At 39.6% G+C, this 23,650-nt stretch overlaps 1 protein-coding gene across 1 annotated transcript in view; it reads left to right on the top strand.

Moving 5' to 3' along the window:
• The first annotated feature begins 250 nt into the window (after nt 1-250).
• LOC123805351 (lysosomal Pro-X carboxypeptidase-like) overlaps nt 251-23,650 on the top strand; it is a 34,430-nt gene continuing 11,030 nt past the window's right edge. The window contains exon 1 of the mRNA XM_045817821.1: nt 251-352. Coding sequence (XP_045673777.1) covers nt 342-352 — 11 coding nt within the window. The 5' untranslated portion in view covers nt 251-341. The remainder of the gene's footprint in view (nt 353-23,650) is intronic.

Here is a 23,650-nt window from a genome sequence, read left to right as displayed (position 1 = left end):
CACATTCTGAGGAGCACAGTTTAACCCAGTGTACCTTCCCTGTCTCTTACCTTAAAGTCAGCTGCATTAGTGGAGCTGCATCTGTAAATATTCACAAGTTATTTATTTCTGGACATGGTAAGCAAGGCACTTCATTAGGGCACATTTCATGCACTGTACACCAATCTGGCACACAGTCCATGAACAGGAATGTAATTTAACTAGGACGTGAACAGCGTCATAAGGATTATAGAAACAGCGTTAAGTGGTTGAGAACTGAGGTTGCTCAGTTGGAGAAGAGATTTGGGAAGTCATTGGAGCCCTCTGCAGGAGGACTGTCCCTTCAGAGGAAGGCAAGTTACATGCATCGAAGGTCTGTACTCCTGTATATGAGAAGCATGGTTTTGCCTCTTAGAGGATGGGATGGGGACTATTGCATTACAGCAGATACTGTTTGTTAGTGGACAGGGACTGGCTTGGAGTGGGTCTGGTTGGCCTGTAGTGAGTGAGTTCTTGATTTTGTGTAGGAAAGATTTCACAAGAGGAGTCCATGTTTATTAAAGTGGGGGACAGTGAAACAAAGGAAGGACTTAGGGTAGAAGAAATAATAGGAGAGCCTAGGTATGCTTTGCTTTGGCTCCCTGAAAACGTTACAGGAAATGAGTGAGCCAAAGCAGGGCTGCTATTAGCTCACTGGGAAGTGAAGGTCACAGTGACAGAAGGGCTCTTAGCTCACTAGGAAGTTAGAGAAAAAGGAGGCCCTGGAGACAGGGTCAGGGGTAAGCCCGGGATGAACTGCTACTTCCCACTGCTCCCCTGGCTGCACGTCTCCTTGGGACTCTTAGAGTTTAGGAGGAAGCACAAAGTTCATGCCTGGGAAAGGGGCATGGGCATGCTCTAGAGTGAGCCTGCATCTGGTCTTTGTCTTGAGGGTTTTTATCTCTGCTGTTGGTGAGAATCTTAGGGGAGGGTTTCAGCAGAATATTCATTAGCTGTCCAGGTGTAGTTTTAATATGCTGACACATCAAAATGAACAGATAGGGGAGTTTGGGATTGTTCTTTGGTCTGCTTTACTGTTTTACTTATATCTTGGGTCTGCCTGATTTTTAATAGGGCTTTGTTATTTGTTCCTGTTACTTCCTCTGTCCTTGGGTTTGGCTGGGACAAATAGCATAAATTAGGTCTCAGTTCTCTGTCTCCCAGACCAGAGAGATTTAAGCTGTGTCTACTTGGTTAGGGAGGAGAGGCATAAACTCTTTGGTTTGGGAAGATATGGTCTTGTGATTCACTAGCTGACTGTAAGTTGTTAAATTGTTTGGCCTTGTTTAATTTTCTTATCTCAGCTCCCCTATTTCACTTGCCCAGGACTTTTGCACACTTCTCACTCTCCTGGAGACTCTCCAGTCTCCATACCAGCTTTCGTCTCCCAGAAGATCTGGCATGAAATATGATTACGGCAGTGCTAGTAGGAGAATGTTTTGCATGTACAGAAGCATTCAGAGCAATAGCTTACAAAGAAAGAAAACCATTAGTAATATATCATATTATATTTAAAAATATTAAAAAATAAAAACCTGTAAAGCTTTGTTTGATAACACACAGCATCACATCACTTTTATAAGATTACCTTTGAAATGGTTACATAATATATACATGAGTTCTGGCAACATTTTCCTCTCCTTAAAATGGAATAACTATACCATAGTTTAGATTCCCTTGCAAGTGAGCAAGTAGATTTTGGCAGCATTTGTCTGAGCTGGAGAGAACCTCATTGGTCTGGGTGTTCATGGTGACATGGAGATCAGGGATGACCTCAGTCCTCTTGCCCCTGCCCATCTGTCACAGCCTCTTTATGAAATTCCCATCCTAGTGTGATCCAGCCATGAAACTGCTCTCCCTGTAGCCCTGGGTTGTGGATTTCTGCTGGAGCAAACCGACAGCCAGGCAGGTTGTTGTGCCTGCAAATCCAGCCTTAACCTTCAGGGACCCCCTGAAGATTTAAGCATCAGTTCTTTTTTCCAGGCTATATTTTTCCCTCTGTCTCCCAACCATTGCCATACTGTGCTGTTTTGCTCTTTTAATAGATAGTCTCGCCCCCAGTGTCACTGATTAAAAAACTAAGATGTTGTGGAGAGGGTTTTAGCAGAATGCCTTCACTTCCCCTCTTTCCACTTAGAAATGTGTTTCCTTCTGCACCAACCTATTTCCCACTGGAGGAGGGGTTTCTCTCCTGTCCAGGTCAAACCCCTCCATCTGTGCTGTGGACCCCATTCCCTCCTACCACCTCAGGGGGTCCAATCACAAAATCCTCCTTTTCACCAATAGTCTTAACTAATCTATCTAATCACTTGTTACCCTTGGGCATTATACTTTTCCAGCTTCTTCCTTCTTCATAAAATTTTGTTGTTGAAAAAAATGTATTTTACATATTGATCAAATCAACATTTTGTAACACATTTAGGATTATAGAACTCAAGTTTGCTGTTGAATGAGCCATTATGCTATACCTTTTACAGGAGGCTATCATTCAGGTTAAATAACTGCACTGGCTGAGAGCCACAACTTTAGGTGCTTTCCAATCCTAAAATCTGTGACTAAATCTGTCATAAGATCAGGGATATTTCAGCTTATGTACTTCAGTGAAATGCTATTAGTCCTTCCCTGACCCTCCACCCAGATTCTGGCTTCTTGTGTATATTAATTTGTAGTTATTTATCTTGTTTCTACCTCTAGCAGAGGGCATATAGTTCCTGCTTCCTCAGCAGTCTGATTAAGCCTAAACTTGATGAACTGGTCTTGGATTTTATGCTTGGATTCTCCCTTAGGCATGTGATTTGTCACTGGGCAAAAGGCACCTCCAACTACAGCATTCTGCAACTCTGCCAAAGCCAGTAACAGACCCATGCAATAAAAGAACCCATATAAACTTGATCTTGGGAAGGTTGCTCTCCATTCTCATTGGTTTGAGTCATGCTGCTCTTTAAAGCTGGGTTTGGTCTGTTTTGATAACAATTGCAGGGCTAAGATGTATATGTACATTCCTTCATTCTCTACATATTCCCTGGTCTGCTATTTGCTAGATCTTATTCTGGTTTCTGGGAATTTAGCAATGGGCAAAACAGACTAAAGTCTTTCCCTCATAAAGGCTCTATTTCTAGTGGACTGATTTCATTCACCTCTGGTTTAGAGAGGTAATTTTAGATTTAAGTCAGACTTCTTTTTTCTTTTTATTGTAATTTCTGCATTACTATTTAGTCCCCTTATAGCCTTCTCTTCCCCCCAACCGCTGCCTGTTGTCCATGTCCATGAGTTCTTTTTCCTTTTTGCTCAATCCCTCCATGCCCTACCTGCCCCCCACAAGGTGTTATCTTGCTCTCTATGAGTCTGTCTCTATTTTGGTTGTTAGTTCAGTTTGTTCATTAGATTCTACATATGAGTGAAATCATGGCATTTGTCTTTCTCTGACTGGTTTATTTCACTTAACATAATGTTCCCCATGTCCATCCATACTGTTGCAAAGGATAAAACATTCTTCTTTATTATGGCCAAGTAGTATTCTGTTATGTAAATGTTTCATAGTTGTTTTATGCACTCATCTACTGATGGACACTTGAGCTGCTTCCATATCTTGACAATTGTAAACAACTCTGCACTGAACATAGAAGTGCTTATCCTTTTCTGAATCAGTGTTTTGGGTTCCTTCAGATATATTCCCAGAAGTGGGATCACTGGAACAAAAGGAAGATTCTTTTTTAATTTTTTGATGTATTTCCATACTGCTTTCCACAGTGGCTGCACCAATCTGTAGTCCCACCAATGGTGCAAAAGGGTTCTATTCTCCACATCCTCACCATCACTTGTTGTTTGTTGCTTTATTGATGATAGCTATTCTGACAGGTGTGAAATGATATCTCATTGAGGTTTTAACTTGCATTTCTCTGATAATTAGCAATGTTGAGCATCTTTTCATATGTCATTTGGCCATCTGCATATCATATTTGGAAAAAGGTTTATTCAGGTCATTTGCACATTTTTTAATAGTATTGTTTGTGTTTTTGGTGTCAAATTTTGTAAGTTCTTTATAAATTTTAGATATTAACCCCTTGTCAGCTATTTTGGCAAATATGTCCTTCCATTGTGTGGGTTATCTTTTTATTTTTTGATGTTTTCCTTTGCCATGCAAAAGTTTTTTAGTTTGATGTAGTCTCATTTGTTTATTTTTTTTTCTTTTGTTTCTTCTGCCTTGGGTGATATATCCAATAAAATATTGCTATGAGCAATGTCTGAGATTTTGCTGCCTATGTTTCCTTCTACAATTTTTATGCTTTTGGGTCTAATGTTTAAGTCTTTAATCCATTTAGAATATATTCTTGTGTGTGTTGTAAGAAGATCATCTAGTTTCATTTTTCTGAACGTATCTGTCCAGCTTTCTCAACACCACTTTTGAATAAATTATCTTAACCCATTTGATGTACTTGCTTCATCTATTGAATATTAACTGACCATAAAGCTGTGGGTTTATTTCTGGGCTTTCCACTCTGTTCTGTTTATCCATGTGTCTGTTTTTATGCTGGAACCAGGCTGTTTTGATTACTATGGCCTTATAGTATCATTTGATATTAGGTAGCATGATTCCTCCAAATTTGTTCTTCATTCTCAGGATCACTATTGTTATGTAGGGCCTTTTGTGGTTTCATATACATTTTTAAATATTTGTTCTAGTTCTGTGAAATACATCATTGGAATCTTGATAAGAATTGTGTTGAATCTATAGATTGTTTTGTGTAGCATGGATATTTTAATGATGTTAATTCTTCCTACCCATGAACCTGGTGTGTGCTTCCACTTATTTGTATCTTCTTTAATTTCTATCTACAGTGTCTTATAATTTTTGAAGTAGGTCTTCTATATCCTTAGTTAGGTTTATTCCTAGGTATTATATTCTTTTTGAAGCAATTGCAAATGGGATTGTTTTCTTAATTTCCCTTTTTGTTAGTTCATTATTGGCATATAAAATTGCAACTGATTTCTGGGTATTAACTTTGCATCCTGCTACTTTGCTGAATTCATGTATCATTTCCAGTAGTTTTCGGTGGAATATTTGGGGTTCTCTATGTATAGTATCATGTCATCTGCAAATAAAGACAGCTTTACTTCTTCCTTTCCAATTTGGATGCCTTTTGTTTCTTCTTTTATGATTGCTTTGGCTAGAACATCCAGTACTATGTTGAATAAGAGAGGTGAAAATGAACATCCTTTTCTTGTTTCCAATCTTAATGGGAACACTTGTAGTTTTTGCCCACTGAATATGATGCTGGCAGTGGGCTTGTCATATATGGCTTTTATTATGTTTAGGTATGCCCCCTCTATTCCCACTTAGCTGAGGTTTTTTTTTAAAATCATAAATCAATGCTGGATTTTATCAAATGCTTTTTCTGCATCTTTTGATGTGGTCATGTGGTTATTATCCTTCACTTTGCTTATGTGGTGAATCATATTTATTGATTTCTGAATATTGTACCAACCTTGCATTCCTAGATAAATCCTACTTGATCATGGTATATGACCTTTTTGATGCAATACTATTTTTGGTTTGCTAATATTTTGTTGAGGATTTTAGTATCTATGTTCATTAGGGACATTGGCCTAAAATTTTATTTCTTTGTAGTGTCTTTATCTGGTTTTGGAATTAGGATAATGTTGGCCTCCTACAATGAACTTGGAAAGTGTGCCTCCTCTTGATTTTTTTGAAATAGTTTGGAAGGGGAAGAGGCTCCCTGGATTTGGAGTTCTTCCTGCAGTGTTTGGTAGAATTCACCTGTGAAGCCATCTGGTCCAGGGCTTTTGTTTGTTGAGAGTTTTTTGATTACAACACTAGATGTAATATGTTTACTCTGATTTTCTGGTTCTTCTTAATTTAGTTTAGGAAATTGTATATTTCCAGGAATTTATCCATTCCATCCAGGTGGTTCAGTTTTGGCATGTGTTTATTCATTTTTTTTTATTGTTGTTCACATACAGTTGTCTCCATTTTTCTGCCACTAATTCCCCCTCCCTCCATCCATCCTTCCACCCTTTGGCTTTGTCCATGGGTCCTTTATACATGTTCCTTGATGATCCTTTCCCTTCTTTTTACCATTATTCCCCCTACCCCTGGCCTCCCCTCTGGTTACTGTCACTTTGTTCTTACTTTCAATGTCTCTGGTTCTATATTGCTTGCTTGTTTGTTTTGTGGATTAGGTTCCACTTATAGGTAAGATCATATGGTATTTCACTGCCTGGCTTATTTCACTTAGCACAATGCTCTCCAGTTCCAACCATGCTGTCACAAAGGGTAGGAGATCCTTTTTTCTTTCTGCTGTGTAGTGTTCCATTGTGTAAATGTACCATAGTTTTTTGATCTATTCATTTACTGATTAGGTTGCTTTCTGCACTTGGCTATTGTAAATTGTGCCGCTATGCATCCCAATGTTCATAGCAGACTATTTATTCATAATATTTTCTTATAATCCTTTGTATATCTTTGGTGTCAGTTGTTATTTCTCCTCACTCATTTCTGATTTTACTTGTTTTGGTCCTCTCTTTTTCTTGATGAGTGTGGTTAAAGTTTTGTCAGTCTTGTTTATATTTTCAAAGAACCAGCTCTTGGATTGATTGATCTTTTGTATCATATTTTTAGACTTCATTTTGTTTATTTCTGCTCTGATCTTTATTATTTTCTTCCTTCTACTCACTTTGGGATTTATTTTTCTTTTCCAAATTCCTTTAAGTGTAAAGTTAGATTGTTTATTTGAACTTTTTCTTCTTATTTTTTGAGATAGACCTGTAATTCTTAAAATTTTCCTCTTAGGATTGCTTTCCTGTAATCCCATTGATTTTGGATTATTGTGTCCTCACTTTCATTTGTTTCAAGGTATCTTTTGATTTCCTCTTTGACCTCATTATTGACCCATTCATTGTTTAATAATATGTTATTTAGCTTCCATGATTTTTCAGTATTTTTATTATGATTAATTTCTAGTTTGATAACATTTTGGTCAGAGAAGATGCTTGGTATGATTTCAATCTTCGTAAGTTTATTAAGACCTCTTTTGTGTCTTAACATTTGGTCTATCCTAGAAAATGTCCTGTATCCTGTGAAATGTATATATATTCTGTGAAATACTCTGAAAAACATGTATATTCTGTGAAATGCCCTGAAGTTATCAATTGAGGTCACTTGATCCAGTGTGTCATTTAATGCTGGTGTCTCCTTGTTGATGTTCTTTCTGGAATTCTATCCATTGAAGTCAAAAGTGTGTTAAAATCTCTGATTGTGACTGTATTTCTGTCAATCTTTCTTTTTATGTCCATCAAGATTTGTTTTACATATTTAGGTGCTTCTATGTTGGGTGTGTAAATGTTTACTAGGGTTATATTCTCTTATTGGATTGTTGCTTTTATCATTGTGTAGTGTCCTTCTTTGTCTCTTATGACAGCTTTGATTTTAAAGGTTATTTTGTTGAATATAAGTACTGCTACTCTCAGCTTTTTTTTCCCTTTCCATGCTTGAAATATCCTTTTCCAATCCTTTACTTTTAGTCTGTGTGTATCTTTCGATCAGATGTAGGTCTCTTGAAAGTAGCCTATATATGGATCTTATTTTCTTATCTATTCAGCTACTGTATGATTTCTGGTTGGAGCATTTAAACCATTTACACTTAAGGTGATTATTGATAGATATGTATGTAGTGCCATTTTATTGTTAGACGATTTTCCTTTGTTTTTTTCTTTCATTATTTCTTCTTCTCCTTCTCCTTCCCATTGTTGTTGTTATTGTTGTTGTTGTTGTTCTTCTTCTTCATCGTCATCATCGTCATCTTTTCAAAGCAAGACCTTTTACATTTGTTGCAGTACTGGTTTGGTGTTAACAAACTCCTTTAGCTTTACCTGGTCTGGGAAGTTCCTTATTTCTCCTTCTATTTTCAATGACAGTTTTGCTGGGTAAAGTAGCCTTGGTTGTAGGTTGTTCCTTTTCATCACCTTGAATATTTCATGCCATTCCCTTCTGGCCTGAAATGTGTCTGTTGAGAAATCAGGTGACAGTCTAATTGGTGCTACCTTGTAGGTAACTACCTGCTTTTCTGTTGTGGCTTTTAAGATTCTCTTCTTGTCTTTAGGTCTTGCCATTCTTATTATCATGTAGTTTGCTGTAGGCCTCCTTGAGTCCAACTTGTTAAGGATGCTCTGAGCTTCCTGGACTTGTATGCTTTTCTCCTTCACCAGATTAGGGAAATTTCAGTCATTATTTTTTTTCAAATATGTCTTGATCACTTTCTTCTTCTTCTGGTGTTCTCATGATGTGGATGTTTTCAAGCTTCATGTTATCCCCAACATTTCTTAAGCTCTCCTTATTTTTAAACTTTCTTTCTTTTTGCTGTTCTGCTTGTGTGATTTTTTCTAATTTGTCTTCCAAATCACTGATTTGACCCTCTGCTTTGTCTAACCTACCATTTATTCCTTTCAGTGTGTTATTGATTTCAGATATTGCACTGTTTATTTTTGACTGGTCCTTTTTTGTGGTTTCTATGTCTTTTTTCATGCTGTTGTATATCCTTATAATCATTACTCTAAACACTCTATCTGATAAATTGCTTGCCTACATTTCATCTAGGTCTTTTTCTGGAGAATCCTGTTTTCTTTCCTTTGGGGCCTGTTTCTTTGTCTTCCCATTTTTGCTGCCTCTTTGTGTTTATGTATTATGTAGAACTGCAAGACTCTGGTGCAGGGCTTTGTCTGACAATGCTTGTGACTGCCCCTAGGCAACCTGTTTGGAGCACTAGTGATCCACAGTGTGTAGCTCTATGCTTGGCCTGTTTGTGTGAAGAAAGAACCAAACTGTGCACCAAGGCCAGCTTTTATCAGCACCATGCCTGAGGGAGGATCAGTTAAAGTCTCAGAGCTCCCAGTAATCTGCCTCTGCTTGTAGGCTTTCTGTAGGGTTAATTAGTGAATGTCCTGCAGCTGTACTCCTCAGCAACAGGGTTTAAGAACCATAGATCACATGGAGGGTTATCAGTGGGAAGGAGGAGGGGGAAAAATGGGTGAAAAGGCATAGGGAGTAAGAAGTGTAAATGGTAGGTACAAAATATGGGGCGGTTAAGGATAGTATAGGAAATGGAGAAGCCAAAGGACTTATATGTATGATGTACAGACATGAACTAAGGACAGGTAATGCTGGTAGGAGGGGTGTACAGGTCAGAGGGTGATAAAAAGGGGGAAAATGGTACAACCATAATAGCATAATCAATAAAATATACTTAAAAAAAACACAGTGCGGGGCAGAGTAATTCCTGTGGGCGAGGCTATTGCTTCCCTTCAGGCTGATGCCATTCAGTGAGGAGTGCTCTGCCTGAGAAAGATGGTTCCTGTAGCATGGGGAATGACTCAGCACCAGGATCCTGGCTGCCATTCCTTCAGTTCTCTCCCCAGAGCCACCAACCCCAGACTCTCCTTAAGTTGTCTCTAGTTTACTTTGCCCTCCCTTTGCCTGAGTCCAGGGTAAGTGCCTGCAAACAGAATGTTGTCTGTTAGCCCTTTAAGAGGCTTTCTGTATCTGGAGTGGTCCTACTGTGGTGGACAGAAACCCCACTGCTTTTCACAGCTGTGTGTTATTTGGGTTCCTTTTCCAGCTCTGGTGCTATAGGCTGGGGAGACCAGGTTGGGGTTTAGACCCCACATTCCACAGGGGGAAGCCCCCAGCTGCTGAAATGTTTCTCTGGAACTTCAGCTGCCACCTGTGGAGCCCAGACAGCCCTCTCATGCCACCTCCGCACTCCCTACAAGTATGTTGTCGTGATATGTCTTCTTCCATATATCCTTGGTTATAAGGCTTTCTCCAGCTGTAAGTTAGGTTTCTTTTTATAGAAAGAGTTTCATATCTGTACCTAATGGCAGCCTGATGAATCCAATCTTACCCTTATAAGCTATGTATCTCCTGCTGTATGTTTGCTCTGCACAGTTCATCATGATCCTTTTGCTTGAAATGCTCTTCTGTCTCTTCTGTACCTCGGAAGTTCTTGTTACTTATCAGGGTTCAGGTCCAATGTCACCTCCTTTGTGCAGCCTCCATGATTTCCTCAGGCAGGATGGTAACCTCCTCTACTGAACTCCACGGCATTTTGTACATAGAACCTAACCACAACATCATGTAGTTGTTTTATTAGTACATTCCCCACTTTCATTAGGTTCAACACTTGAGAGGAATTGTATCTTACTCTGCTCTTTTTCTTTAATGCCTGTCACTTAAGAGCACTCAATACATATTTTTAAGTGAAAGAAACATTTTATATACATGTGATCTGCAATATAATTTACAGATGGCTATACTGAAACAGAAATGTAAATACAATACTTACATTATAAAATAAGTCTTAAAAAGGAAAACATATCTTAAAAAAACTCAAATATTAACAATGCTGTTAATTATCCTATTATGCATATAGAAAAATGAAATATCTTAACTCCATCCTCCCATCATTTTGTTTTTGGAGTCATTTTTCTCCCACAAGGGTGACCACTGTCCTGACTTCTAACAACATAGATTTAATTCCTGCCTTGAAAGGATAATGAACACCATATTTAGGTTATGTAAATATATCTTTATTTAAAGAAATAAAGTTTTAAAATAGTTGGAATTTATGGATCTCTGTTTTATTTTTTTTTTTTTTCACTTAAGAGTTTGGATGGGAGATCTAAGCCCCCTTCGTGCCCTAAAATTTTCTGAATCTGGTTAAACTTTAATGGTCTCTCCCACTTTACTTCTTATGCTACAGCGCCCTCTGATGGTGAAACATTTATGATGTACAATTTACGTATTTCAGAACCACAGCAGCAGGTTCTCTAATTTGAGAGCTTAAGCGGCAGCCAGGTAATTCTAGTGGGCTAAAGTTCCCAAAGCCATTGGAATTAATCGATCATGTGGTGCTTCCCAGAGTTGTCTGGCTAGAGGACGGTGCCAGAATTTTTATCTGACGAAACTTAACTCTCGTTTGACAAAACGTTATTTCTTGATTTATCGGAACGTTTTCGGTGTTCTTAGGGGCAGGATATCTCCACTTCAGCTGCAGCAATAGAGGAGAGAGTATTTTAATTTCATAGGATTTTGGTAAATTAGAATGTAATTTCCTTTTTGGGCCCTGCAATCCTGGTCAGAGCAAAGAGGGTTAGTGAGCAGTGCACAGCTATTGGACGGGTGTTTGAATTCATTTTCCTACCAAGTGCATTTTTTAAATGTAACCTGATTCTGTTGCATAATATTAATTTATACCAGTATTGAATTTATAATAACTTCTCCTTATTTTCTCAAGCACTGGCTACTAAAATAGAGCACATCTATGAAATTTTTCTTTTTAAAAAGATTTTATTTATTTTTAATAAGACAGGAAGGGTGGGAGAAAGAGAGGGAGAGAAACATCAATGTGTGGTCTCTTCTCATGTGCCCCACACCAGGGACCTGGCCTGCAACCCAGGCATGTGCCCTGATTAGGAATGGAACTGGCAACCCTTTGGTTAGTAGGCTGGCCCTCACTCCACCGAGCCACACCATCAGGGGCTGAAAATTTTAATGTAAGTAATTTGGGGAATGACTGAGGTAGAAGATTTGAATTGTATTTCTTTATAAAGTATGAGGTCTGTCCAGAAAAAGTCCAACCATTGTTAATATAATGAGAACAGTTTGTGTGACATTGGCATAATCCGGCAGCCAAGGAAAGTGGACTGGAATGCACGTGTGTGAACAATGATGACTTCACTGTACCAGTCAGTGGGGGGTGGTAGACACTGTTGAGTGAGCATGTGTACCGTGTGACTGTTCGAAATTATTGAGTGAGGAGAGCAACAAATCTGCATCAAATTTTGTGTTAAGCTTGACCATTCTTCCTTGGAAACTACTCCGAAGATTCAGAAGGCCGTAGCTATGGGCAACTGGTGATTGACAGCTTCATCATGACAACTTGCCTGCACATGCATCATGTCTCATGCAGTTTTAGTGTGAAATATCAAATCACTCAGGTGACTCAGCCCCTCTTAGCCCAGATTTGGCACCCTGTAACTTATGGCCTTTCCCAAAACTAAAATCACCTTTGAAAGGGAAGAGATTTCAGAATGTTGATGAGATTTAGGAAACTCCAATGGGGCAGCTGGTGGCAATTGGGAAAACTGTGAGGTCCCAACGTGCCTACTTTGAATGGGACTGAGGCATCATTGTCCTATGTACAATGTTTCTTGTATCTTGTATCTCCTTCAGTAAATGTTTCTATTTTTCATAGCCCCTGGCTGGGTACTTTTTGTATAGACCTTGTATCTGTCTTGTACAGGAGCGCTGTGGTAGCTATTGTGTTCTTGCCATTCTAACTATCCATTTATTAATATAGGCTAGACTTAACCACACTTTTTCCAAGGTAGACTCTCCCATGTCTCTTGTATTCTTTTTTCCACACTTAATTATTTCTCTTTAAATATGAGCCTCCTTTTTAAGTTTCAGGCAGATTACAAAAAAAGCATATGAGGGAATACCATTCTCTCTCCTGGTAAATATGGACAGGGGTGTGTATGAAATATGTGAAAAGGTCAGTGTCTTAATACATAGAATGATGATTTTACTTTAAGAGTCGATCTGAGGAAACTCTCACCTTCTTTGTTAAAGTGGAAACTAGACCTGCTAAGGTTGACAATGAGGAGAGCATCCCTGTGGGGAGGGAAAGGCGATCCTGTTTTTCATATTCACTTTCCTCTTAGAGGGATTTGGGATTATTTCACTTGTCACCACACACTATCCTCAAGGAATACTATTTTCTTTTAATTCTGTAAGTCAAATTGGGTCTCCATTTCTTCCTCATATCCTCATAGTGGAGATGAACAAAAATGGAACATTTAAGTAGGACTTTTTAATGGCCTGACATAATGAGGTGGAAATAAATGGGAGTCACCCATGATCTGACTCCTGAGATATGTCTTGCTCTCCCATCTTGTCCCAGCTCTGGGCTCCTACTGTGTGAGGGACAACTTAGTAGGACTCCACTTGTAGACATCTTCCCCTCTCCAGCTCTAGACAAGGGCTTACCTAACCTTCTCCTTCCTTCCAGGTTTTGGTTCCTTCTTTGAGAACTTGTGTCTTTCCAACATGAAGGTGTTCACTCTTTCAGGGGAAATCAAACTTGTGCAGAAATGGTGTCAGTCCCCATGTAGAAACTAATAGTGCAATGCCAAAAGTCCAGAATTAATATAGGACACATATTAAATGGAAGAAAAGTATCTTACTTCATTTTAGCATCTCTACATTAGAATTGGAAACCAGAGCACCTTCCTTGAAGGTGCTTTGGTTTATTGGAGGTGTGAGTCCATAGTTTTTTGTCCTGTACATCTCTGAGTATACTTTTCTGTCTTTAGTGAAATATCTGGTATCAATTATCATACATCTGGGTGCATAAATAAAGCCAACTGTATACTGAGTTTTCTAAAACTAAAGGCTGCTGAATAAGAGTCAATGTGATTTTGTCTTTTATCAGTGGCCCAATTAAATGAGTTACTGATAGTAGTAGAGTAACAATTATTGAGTCAGGTCTGTGAAAACACTGATATTCCACACATTCTTCAGTGTAACTGTTAGTAAGTGACTGGGGGTACCCTTGTGTCCCCTGACAAAGTTTGCACTTTGTAGTCGGCCCCTGTCTGCAGTAGTGTGTTATACTGACAGAAGCAGACTGGGTTTTGCTGGAGGTGGGATTGGGTAGGGGATAAAAGCACATGAGAAAGAAATGTGTTTGACTTTTATTCATTAATTATGTTAGCTTGGGCAAATTATCTGACTTCTTCAAGCTTTAACATCCTTGTTGTAATACTGAAGTGATCAAAGTGCCCCAGAGGGTGATTGGCAGGATGATGATGAAGTGACCTGTGGGAAGCACCAGTGCAGTGCCAGGCACATCCTTGGTACTCTGCCCCATCCCCCACTGCTCCCAAATGGCCACCAAAACTGTGTTTACCAGATCTGATGTTCTCACAGCCTTTTCTAGATATGAACTCCATTTTCAGGTTTTAAAGTCTAAGTAGTTATTTTCTGTCACAATAAACTTTATTTAAAGAATGTTCTTTTTGTACCTTCTTGCTTTCCCATCTCACGGATGTCTTTCTCCTCTACATGGTGAAGGAGGGAGCATATCTTAAAAATTTTTGGACCAACTTCTGATCAAGATGGTGGCATAGGCAGACAAGGCTCACCCTTTCACACAACACAGCAAAATTACAACTAAAATACAGAACAACCATTGCTCAAAACCAACAGGTATCTAGGTGAATGGAGGTGTGACAACTATGCACATTCATAAAGACTGATAGGAGCGGCACAGATGTGGAATGGGCTGTTTTTGGAGGGATATCTTGGGAGCGAGGAGTCCCAGCTGCACGCCAGGCCCCCCAACCCGGGGTTCCAGTGCCAGGAAGATAAGTCCTTACAACTTCTGGCTACAAAAACCAGTGGGGATTGAGTTGGTGGAAGAAACTTTTGGAGTCCCAAGCATTTGCTCTTAAAGAACCCACACATGGGCTCACCTACTCAGACTCACTCTCTCTGGGCTCTGGCACCAGGGTGGCAACTTGAGAGGCACTAGTGTCATGCAGGGGGAGGCTGACATGTATGGCATCAAGGTGAGCAGAGACCATTGTCCCTTTTCAGGGCCCTCCCCCCACAGAGCCAGAGACAGGTGCCATATTTAAGATTCCGTCAACCTGGCTAACACTGACTCACCTTGCAATCCACCTGAGACTCTCCCCTGAGACTTAGGGGCCCACCCCAGCTGCTTTTCCATATGAAAGGCTGGTCTGGGCTCATGCTTCACAATTTCCTAAATCCTCTCAAACAAGTAGAAGCTGGCCTTAGTGAGCCCCAGGTCTGAAACTCGCAGCCTAGATTCATAGCTTGGCTTCACCTGGGAATCTCCAAGCCACACAAGTAGCAGCTGTCTCAGATAATTTTATTGCTCAGGCAGGGTGCCCAGGGAAAAACACAGGTGGAGGCTGAATTTGGCCTTCAACACCCGGGAAACCCCAGGTTCCAGTGCACCCAGTGAACCACTACAGGCCATGTCAGAGCACAGCAGATCAGAACAACAAGAAAAGAGAATCCAAAAATGGGAGAATAGTGTAAGCAGCCTGTGGGGCAACTTTAAGCAATACAACATTCACCTCATAGGGGTGCCAGAAGGAGAAGAGAAAGAGCAAGAAATTGGAAATATACTTGAAAAAACAATGAAAGATAAATTCCTAATTTGGTGAAGGAAATAGATATGTAAGTCCAGGAATCACAGAGTCCCAAACAAGATGGACACGTAGAGGCCCTCCCCAAGACCCATAACTAAAATGCTAAAGGTTAAAGATAAAGAGATGTGGAGTATTTGGGAGAATGGGTGAAAGGATTAAGAAGTACAAATAGCGGGGCTAAGATGGCATCGGAGTAGGAAGGAGCAGATTCGGCTTCCCTCTGCTCAGGGGAGAAAATCCTGGCCGATCTACGGAGTAGAGAAGCATGCAACCAACATACTTCAGCATATGTGAAAATAGGGGACCAAGGAATGTGGCGGAACCAAAAAACCAGACCCTAAGAAGAGTGCTGCAACAAGGTAGGGTCCTGGGGACCAGCGTGTGGTCAGGGGGCTGCAGCCCCAGGCCCAGGGCCTGCTGCTGGGTTTGCCACAGAGTCCTTGGGAGAGAGCCAGGACAACTGCTCCCTCCCCAGCCAAACAGGGTCTGAACGGCACTGGGAGGAATCCAGGTGCTAGAAAACACACAAGGGCTGTGAGCACCTTTGGAGGCTGTGGACATCGGAGGGGCTGGGTCGCATAGCAGGCCCTGATCCCCACAGTCACTGTTCTGGCTGGAGAGTTTGGCAGCAGCGGCAGAAGCCAGGCCACTGTGGGGAGTGGCAGGCTTGAACAGGAGGAATTTCTCAAGAGGAAGGAGTGAATAGACAGACACTGTTTGGGGAATTCTCCTAAAGTGATCAGTCGCTCCAGCCTCACTGCCACCCAGCTGTGGGTGCGTGGGCGCGTGTGCAGGGAGAGCATCCCCACACCCCAGTCCATAACAGTAACCCTGGGGAAAGACCTGATTCCCACACCCAGGGCGCAAGGCTGAGGAGCCAGTGCAAGCTCCACAGGCCGAGGAAGAAAAGCCATACCAATCACCCCTCAGCCTACTGTAGCCAGCAAGAACAGAAAAGCCGGTTTGGCCACTTTGAAACCAAGAGACTTTTTAACTTGATTCTATTTTTTTAATAATTTTTTATTTTTAAATTTTTATTGTTTTTATTCTCTTTTGATTTCTTTTTCCTCTCTTTCCTGATTTCTTGTTTTATTCCTTCCTCCTTCCTTTCCTCCAATTTTATCTCTTCTTCCTTCCTTCGTCTGCCTTTTCTATTTTTACTTTTTTAAATTTTTTCTAAATACCTACAAGTGAGGCAAAATCCTGGAGCTGTGAAGAGACCAAAGTTGAACCCAAAGAGGGGGCATCACAACAGCTGGGACAGTGAGATACATTTCACTCTGCTACTACAGAGAACCTGCAAGTTATTGCATATTTGTATTATTATTATTTTTCCAGTATTCCTACATATTTTTTAATAGTATTTTTGTATCCCTCTTCTTTTTGTATAGTCTGCTTTGCTAGGCTGGATATATTGCATGACCTGACAGCTTTCCCCTGATATCTCTTTCCATACTGTGTTGCTAATCTACTGTCCTTTAACTCACCTGTGTCCCATTAGCACACTACTTGAGGTTCTGTACTCCCTATTCTTGTTACTTAGATCTCACAGATTCTGTCATATAATTGTTGTCATAATATTATTGTAAATAACTGCTGTTCCATGCAATTGAAATTACTTCACAACCCCCCCCAGATCTTAGCCCATTTCAAAGTTTCCTGAACTCTATTACTATAGTGGTTAACTCTATTCTCTCACACACTACACCTATTTACTATCCTTTAGTCTCACCTTATCTCAGAATCTGACCTCCCACAACCTCCCTGCTTTATAGATCCAATTCACAATCCTTCCTTCCCCATCAAGAGTCTTATCTTCTTTCCATCCTTTCTAAAAATCAGCTAGCTGGGTGGAAGATCATGGTTAACACTATACATAGTCAAAGGACCTCCTATCTCTTCCCTACTTGCTACTACTATAAATATCATAGAATTCTCTGTTGCCATCTTAAACCATTTTGCCTTCCCCCTGCAAATGATGGCAAAAAAGAATAGGTGGAGGTGGTGAACACCAGGATACCCACTGGAAGAGGAAACCCAACAACAAAGGAACCACTAACAAATAACAACAGAAGAAGGTGAAGGATGGAGTAGTAACCACACAAACCTCAATCCAGGACCTATCTGGAAATACAACTAAACAGTAGAGACAGTACCCAATACAAACAACTGAACAAAAGCAAGAGAGAATTCTTTAAACCTTATACACATGGAAGAACCAGCTTCAACACAGCCTGCCCTCACCAGCACAACAAAATACATTAGGTGGTGGACAGAGTATCCCTCATTTAACCAGCTGGTGGGAAGGAACCACCAAAGAAAGACTCAACAACAATCAAAACACAAAGGCAAACACAAAGCCAACTTAAATGACAGCCCAAGACCAGTGAGCTTGGGAGATCAAGGAAACTGCACCACTGAAACTCACTGCTATTTTACTAAAGATGTTCACACCACAAACCCAGGGAGCCAGAACAGATCAATTTAAGAAGCTGAGGCTAACAAGAAGAGTTGCAGAAACAATGAGAAGACAAAGAAACAATCCCAAAATGAAAGGAAAGGAGGAAGCCTCAGAAAGAATGCTAAATGAAATAGAGGCAATTCAACTATCAGATATTGAGTTCAAAGCAATGATTATCAGGAAGCTCAATGAGCTCACAATGAGCTACCAGAAACTACAGGGAAGCTACAATGAACTCACTGAAAACTACATCAGCATGAAAAAGGAAATAGAAACTCTCAACACGGGCCAAGAGGAAATGAAGAATACAATTTCTGAACTGAAGAACACAGTAGAAGGAATGAAAAGCAGGATCGATGAAGCAGAAGATCGGATCAGTGAGCTAGAGGACAAAGTAGAAGAAAACACCCAGAAAGAGCAAGAAAAGGAAAAGAGGCTCAGAAAGAATGAAGAGAGATTAAGAGAAAAGCAAGACAATATGAAACATAATAATATCCGTATAATAGGGATACCAGAAGGAGAAGAAGAAAAGCAAGGGATAGGAAACCTATTTGAAAAAGTAATGATGGAAAACTTCCCTAATTTGATGAGAGAAAAAGTCACACAAATCCAGGAAACACAGAGAGTCCCAATCAAGAGGAACCCAAAGAGACCCACCTCAAGACACATCATAATTAAAATGGCAAAATTTCAAGACAAAGAGAGAATCTTAAAGGCAGCGAGGGAGAAACAGGAAGTAACATACAAGGGACCCGAATAAGCCTAACAGCTGACTTCTCAATGGAAACACTCCAAGCCAGAAGAGAATGGCAAGAAATATTCCAAGTAATGAGAACCAGAGGGCTGCAACCAAGGCTACTTTACCCAGCAGGGCTCTCAATCAAGATAGAAGGCCAAATAAGAAGCTTCCCAGACAAAAGAAGTCTAAAAGATAAACCTCCACTAAACCAGCTCTGCAAGAGATGCTAAAGGGACTGCTTTAAGGAAAGAAAGGAAAAGAGAGAGTGAGAGAGGAACACATGTACATAAAAGACAATGAATAAGTACCTATCAATAATAACCTTAAATGTAAATGGATTAAATGCTCCAATCAAAAGACATAGAATAGCTGATTGCATAAGAAAACATGACCCACACATATGCTGCCTACAAGAGACTCACCTCAGGATAAAAGACCTGCACAGGCTGAAAGTGATGGGCTGGAAACAAATTTTCCAAGCAAATGGAGAGGAAAAAAAAGCCAGGGTAGCAATACTCATATCTGACAAAATAGACTTCCAAAAAAGGACCATAAAGAGAGACCCAGAAGGTCATTTCATAATACTCAAGGGAAGAATCCACCAAGAAGACATAAATATTGTAAATATATAAGCACCCATCACAGGAGCACCCAAATACATAAAGAAAATCTTAGAGGACTTCAAGAAAGATATTGACAGCAACACAATTATAGTGGGGGATTTTAACACCCCACTATCAAAAATGGACAGATCTTCCAAACAAAATATCAACAAAGATATTGTGGCATTGAACAATACCCTTGATGAAATGGGCTTTACTGATATATACAGAACCCTCCATCCCAAAGAGGCTAAATACACATTCTTTTCAAATGTACAGGGAACATTTTCAAAGATAGATCACATGATAGGACACAAAACAACCCTCAACAATTTCAAAAAAATTGAAATCATACCAAGCATTTTCTCGGATCACAAGAGAATAAAGCTCGAAACCAACCCCAAGGAAAAAAATCCCAAACACTCAAAATCATGGAGATTAAATAGCATGCTATTAAACAGTGAATGGGTCAAGAATGATATTAGGGAAGAAATCAAAACATTTCTGGAAACAAATGAAAATGAACTCACAACAACCCAAAACTTATGGGACACAGCCAAGGCAGTCCTGAGAGGGAAGTTCATAGTGATACAGGCCCACCTAAAAAGGTTAGAAACATTCCAAACAAACAACCTAACCCTACGTCTACAAGAACTCGAGGAACAACAACAAAGACAGCCCAGAGCAAGCAGAAGGAAGGAAATAACCAAGATCAGAGCAGAATTAAATGACATAGAGACTAAAAGCACAATTCTAAGGATCAATGAATCCAAGAGTTGGTTCTTTGAAAAGATAAACAAAATAAACAAGCCTTTAAGCAGACTCATCAAGAAAAAAAGAGAGAAGACCCAAATAAACACAATGAGAAATGAAAGAGGAGAGATTACAACAGATACCACAGAAATACAAAGGATTGTAAGAAATTACTATGAAGAACTGTTTGCCAAGAAATTTGAAACCTAGGTGAAATGGACACATTTCTAGAAAAATATAATCTTCCAGAACTCAGTGGAAAAGAAGCAGAAAGCCTGAACAAACCAATAACAACAGATGAAATTGAAGCAGTAATCAAAAATCTCCCAACACACAAAAGCCCTGGACCAGATGGTTTCACAGGAGAATTCTACAAAGCATTTAAGGAAGAACTAACCCCTATCCTTCACAGACAATTTCAAAAAATCCAAAAAGATGAAAGACCCCCAAACTCTTTTTATGAGACCAACATCATCCTAATTCCAAACCAGATAAAGACCCAACAAAGAAAGAAAACTTCAGTCCAATATCACTGATGAACATTGATGCTACAATCTTCAACAAAATACTGGCAAACCGCATCCAACAATACATTAAAAAGATCATACACCATGACCAAGTGGGATTCATTCCAGGGATGCAAGGATGGTACAATATTCACAAATCAGTAAATGTAATACATCACATAAAGAAAAGCAAAGACAAGAACCACATGATCATAGCAATAGATGCAGAAAAAGCATTTGATAAGGTACAGCACCCATTTATGATAAAAACACTCAGCAAAGTGGGAATAGAGGGAGCATTCCTCAACATAATAAAGGCTATATATGAGAGACTTACAGCCAACATCGTACTCAATGGGCAAAAATTAAAATCTTTTCCACTAAGATCAGGAACAAGACAAGGCTGTCCATGTTCACCACTTCTATTCAATATAGTACTGCAAGTTTTAGCCACAGCAATCAGACAAGAAAAAGAAATAAAAGGCATCCAAATTAGAAAGGAGGAAACAAAAGTGTCACTGTTTGCAGATGACATGATGGTGTACATAGAAAATCCTATAGACTCCACCAAAAAACTGCTTGACCTAATAAATGAATTTGGCAAAACAGCAGGATACAAAGTCAATATCCAGAAATCAAAGGCATTTCTGTACACCAACAATGAAACAGCAGAAGCAGACATCAAGAAAAAAATCCCATTTGAAATAGCAACAAGAAAAATAAAATATCTAGGAATAAACCTAACCAAAGAGGTAAAAGACCTCTATTCAGAAAACTACATAACACTGAAGAAAGAAATCAAGGAAAACACAAACAAATGGAAACATGTACTGTGTTCATGGATTGGAAGAATTAATATCATCAAAATGTCCATACTACCCAAAGCAATTTACACATTCAATGCAATACCTATTAAAGTACCAATGGCTTATTTCACAGACATAGAACAAACACTTCAAAAATTTATATGGAACCATAAATGACCCGGAATAGCTGCTGCAATTTTGAGAAAGAAGAGTAAAGTAGGAGGGATCACAATACCTGACACTAAACTATACTACAAGGCCACTGTAATCAAAACAGTCTGGTACTGGCATAAAAACAGTCACATGGACCAATGGAACAGCACAGAGAGCCCAGAAATAAACCCAAGTCTGTATGGTCAATTAATATTTGACAAAGGAGGCAGCAACATAAAATGGAATAAAAATAGCCTCTTCAACAAATGGTGTTGGGAGAACTGGACAGCTATGTGCAAAAAAAATGAAACTCGAGCACCAACTTACACCTTATACAAAAATAAATTCAAGGTGGATAAAAGACTTAAATATAAACCGTGACACCATTAAAGTCCTAGAGGAGAACGTAGGTAGGAAAATCTCAGATATTTCATGCAGAAACTTTTTTACTGACATGTCTCCTAGAGCAAGGGACATAAAGGAAAGAATAAACAAATGGGACCTCATCAAAATAAAAAGCTTTTGCACAGTTAAAGAAAACAGTATCAAAATAAAACGAGGACCAACCTTATGGGAAAACATATTTTCCAATGATACCTCAGACAAGGGTTTAATCTCCAAAATATATAAAGAACTTACATGACTCCACTCTAAGAAGACAAGTACCCCAATTAAAAAATGGGCAAAGGACTTGAACAGACACTTCTCCAAGGACATGCAGAAGATCCAAAGACACATGAAACAATGTTCAATATCGCTAGCTATCAGAGAGATGCAAATTAAAATCACAATGAGATACCACTTCACACCAGTCAGAATGGCCATCATAAATAAAGCAACAAACAACAAGTGTTGGAGAGGTTGTGGAGAAAAGGGGACCCTAGTGCACTGCTGGTGGGACTGCAGACTGGTACAACCACTATGGAAAGCAGTTTGGAACTTCCTCAGAAAACTAAAAATGGATCTGCCTTTTGACCCTGCAATTCCACTGCTGGGATTATATCCTAAGAACACTAAAACACCAAAAGAAAAGAACCTTTGCACCCCGATGTTCATAGCAGCACAATTGACAATAGCTAGGTGCTGGAAGCAACCTAGATGCCCATCAGTAAATGAGTGGATCAAAAAACTATGGTACATTTACACAATGGAATTCTACGCAGCAGAAAGAAAGAAGGAGCTCCTACCCTTTGCAACAGCTTGGATGGAGCTGGAAAGCATTATGCTTAAGCGAAACAAGCCAGGCAGTGAAAGACAAATACCATATGATCTCACCTTTAACAGGAACCTAAACAACAAATCAAACAAACAAACAAAATATAACCAAAGTCACTGAAATAGGGGACAGACTGACAGTGACCAGAGGGGAGAGAAGAGGGAATTTCAGGGGAGAACGGGAAGGGTTTACAAGAACAAATTTAAAGGACACATGGACAAAAGCTAGGGGGAGGGTGGTAATGGGAGGGAAGTGGGGAGGGGTGGGTGGGTAGGCTGGAATGGGAGTAAAAGGGAGAAAACTGTACTTGAACAATGATTAAAATAAAACTTAAAAAAAGAAAAAAAGAAGTACAAATAGGTGGTTACAGAATAGCCATGGGGATGTCAAGTACAGTTGCCAAAGAACTTATACACATTACCTGCGGAAATGAACAAGGTTGGGGGGATTGCCTGAGGGAGTGGCAGGTGCTGGGAGGAGAGGGGCAAAGCTGGAAAAATCAGGACAACTGTAATAGCATAGTCAATGCAATATAATTAAAAAAAATTCTTGGGCCACATTCTAGAAAGGACTACTGTGTGTGACTAGCTGTGCATTTCCTTTCTGAGGTCATGCCTGGGCTACTTTTACAAAACTATTAGTAGTGAGGTCTGTAAACCAAATTACAAAAATAATTAGAAGTTCCAGCTCTGCTTCTGACTCATGTCTCACTTGACCTTTGAGTCCAGTCTCTCAAGCCAAGCATCACAGATCAAATAGTTTCTAAGGTTCTTATCCCCGTTAATATTGTGATTTCCCAAACTGTTTATTACGGAGCAGTTGAAGTGGCATGCAGGTACCAGTTGTCAACAGCAGAGGGCACCATGCCCCTAGTGTGCTAAGCCATTAGGTATTGGAAACTACATTTTTGTAGCTGGAAATTTATATCCTTGGTGATGGAAAGGCACCAAGAAAATTCTGTAATTTAATGTTTTTCAAAGGAAATTTCACTGCCTGTTTCTAGTATTTAATATATAGGTGAAGCACTGAAAAATAGGTAATTTTGACCTTCTCTGGGTATTTCCTCTTAGTTCTGTGAAGAGCTTCATCATCTTTCCATCTCACTGCCTGCTAAGAACTGCATGCTTAGGATGGGTGT

The sequence above is a fragment of the Phyllostomus hastatus genome, unplaced genomic scaffold, assembly GCF_019186645.2.
Source record: "Phyllostomus hastatus isolate PE091 unplaced genomic scaffold, TTU_PhHast_1.1 phas_scaffold_317, whole genome shotgun sequence".
NCBI classification, from domain to species: domain Eukaryota; kingdom Metazoa; phylum Chordata; class Mammalia; order Chiroptera; family Phyllostomidae; genus Phyllostomus; species Phyllostomus hastatus.
Note: the sequence above shows the minus strand (reverse complement) of the source record. Positions and strands in the feature narration are given on the sequence as shown.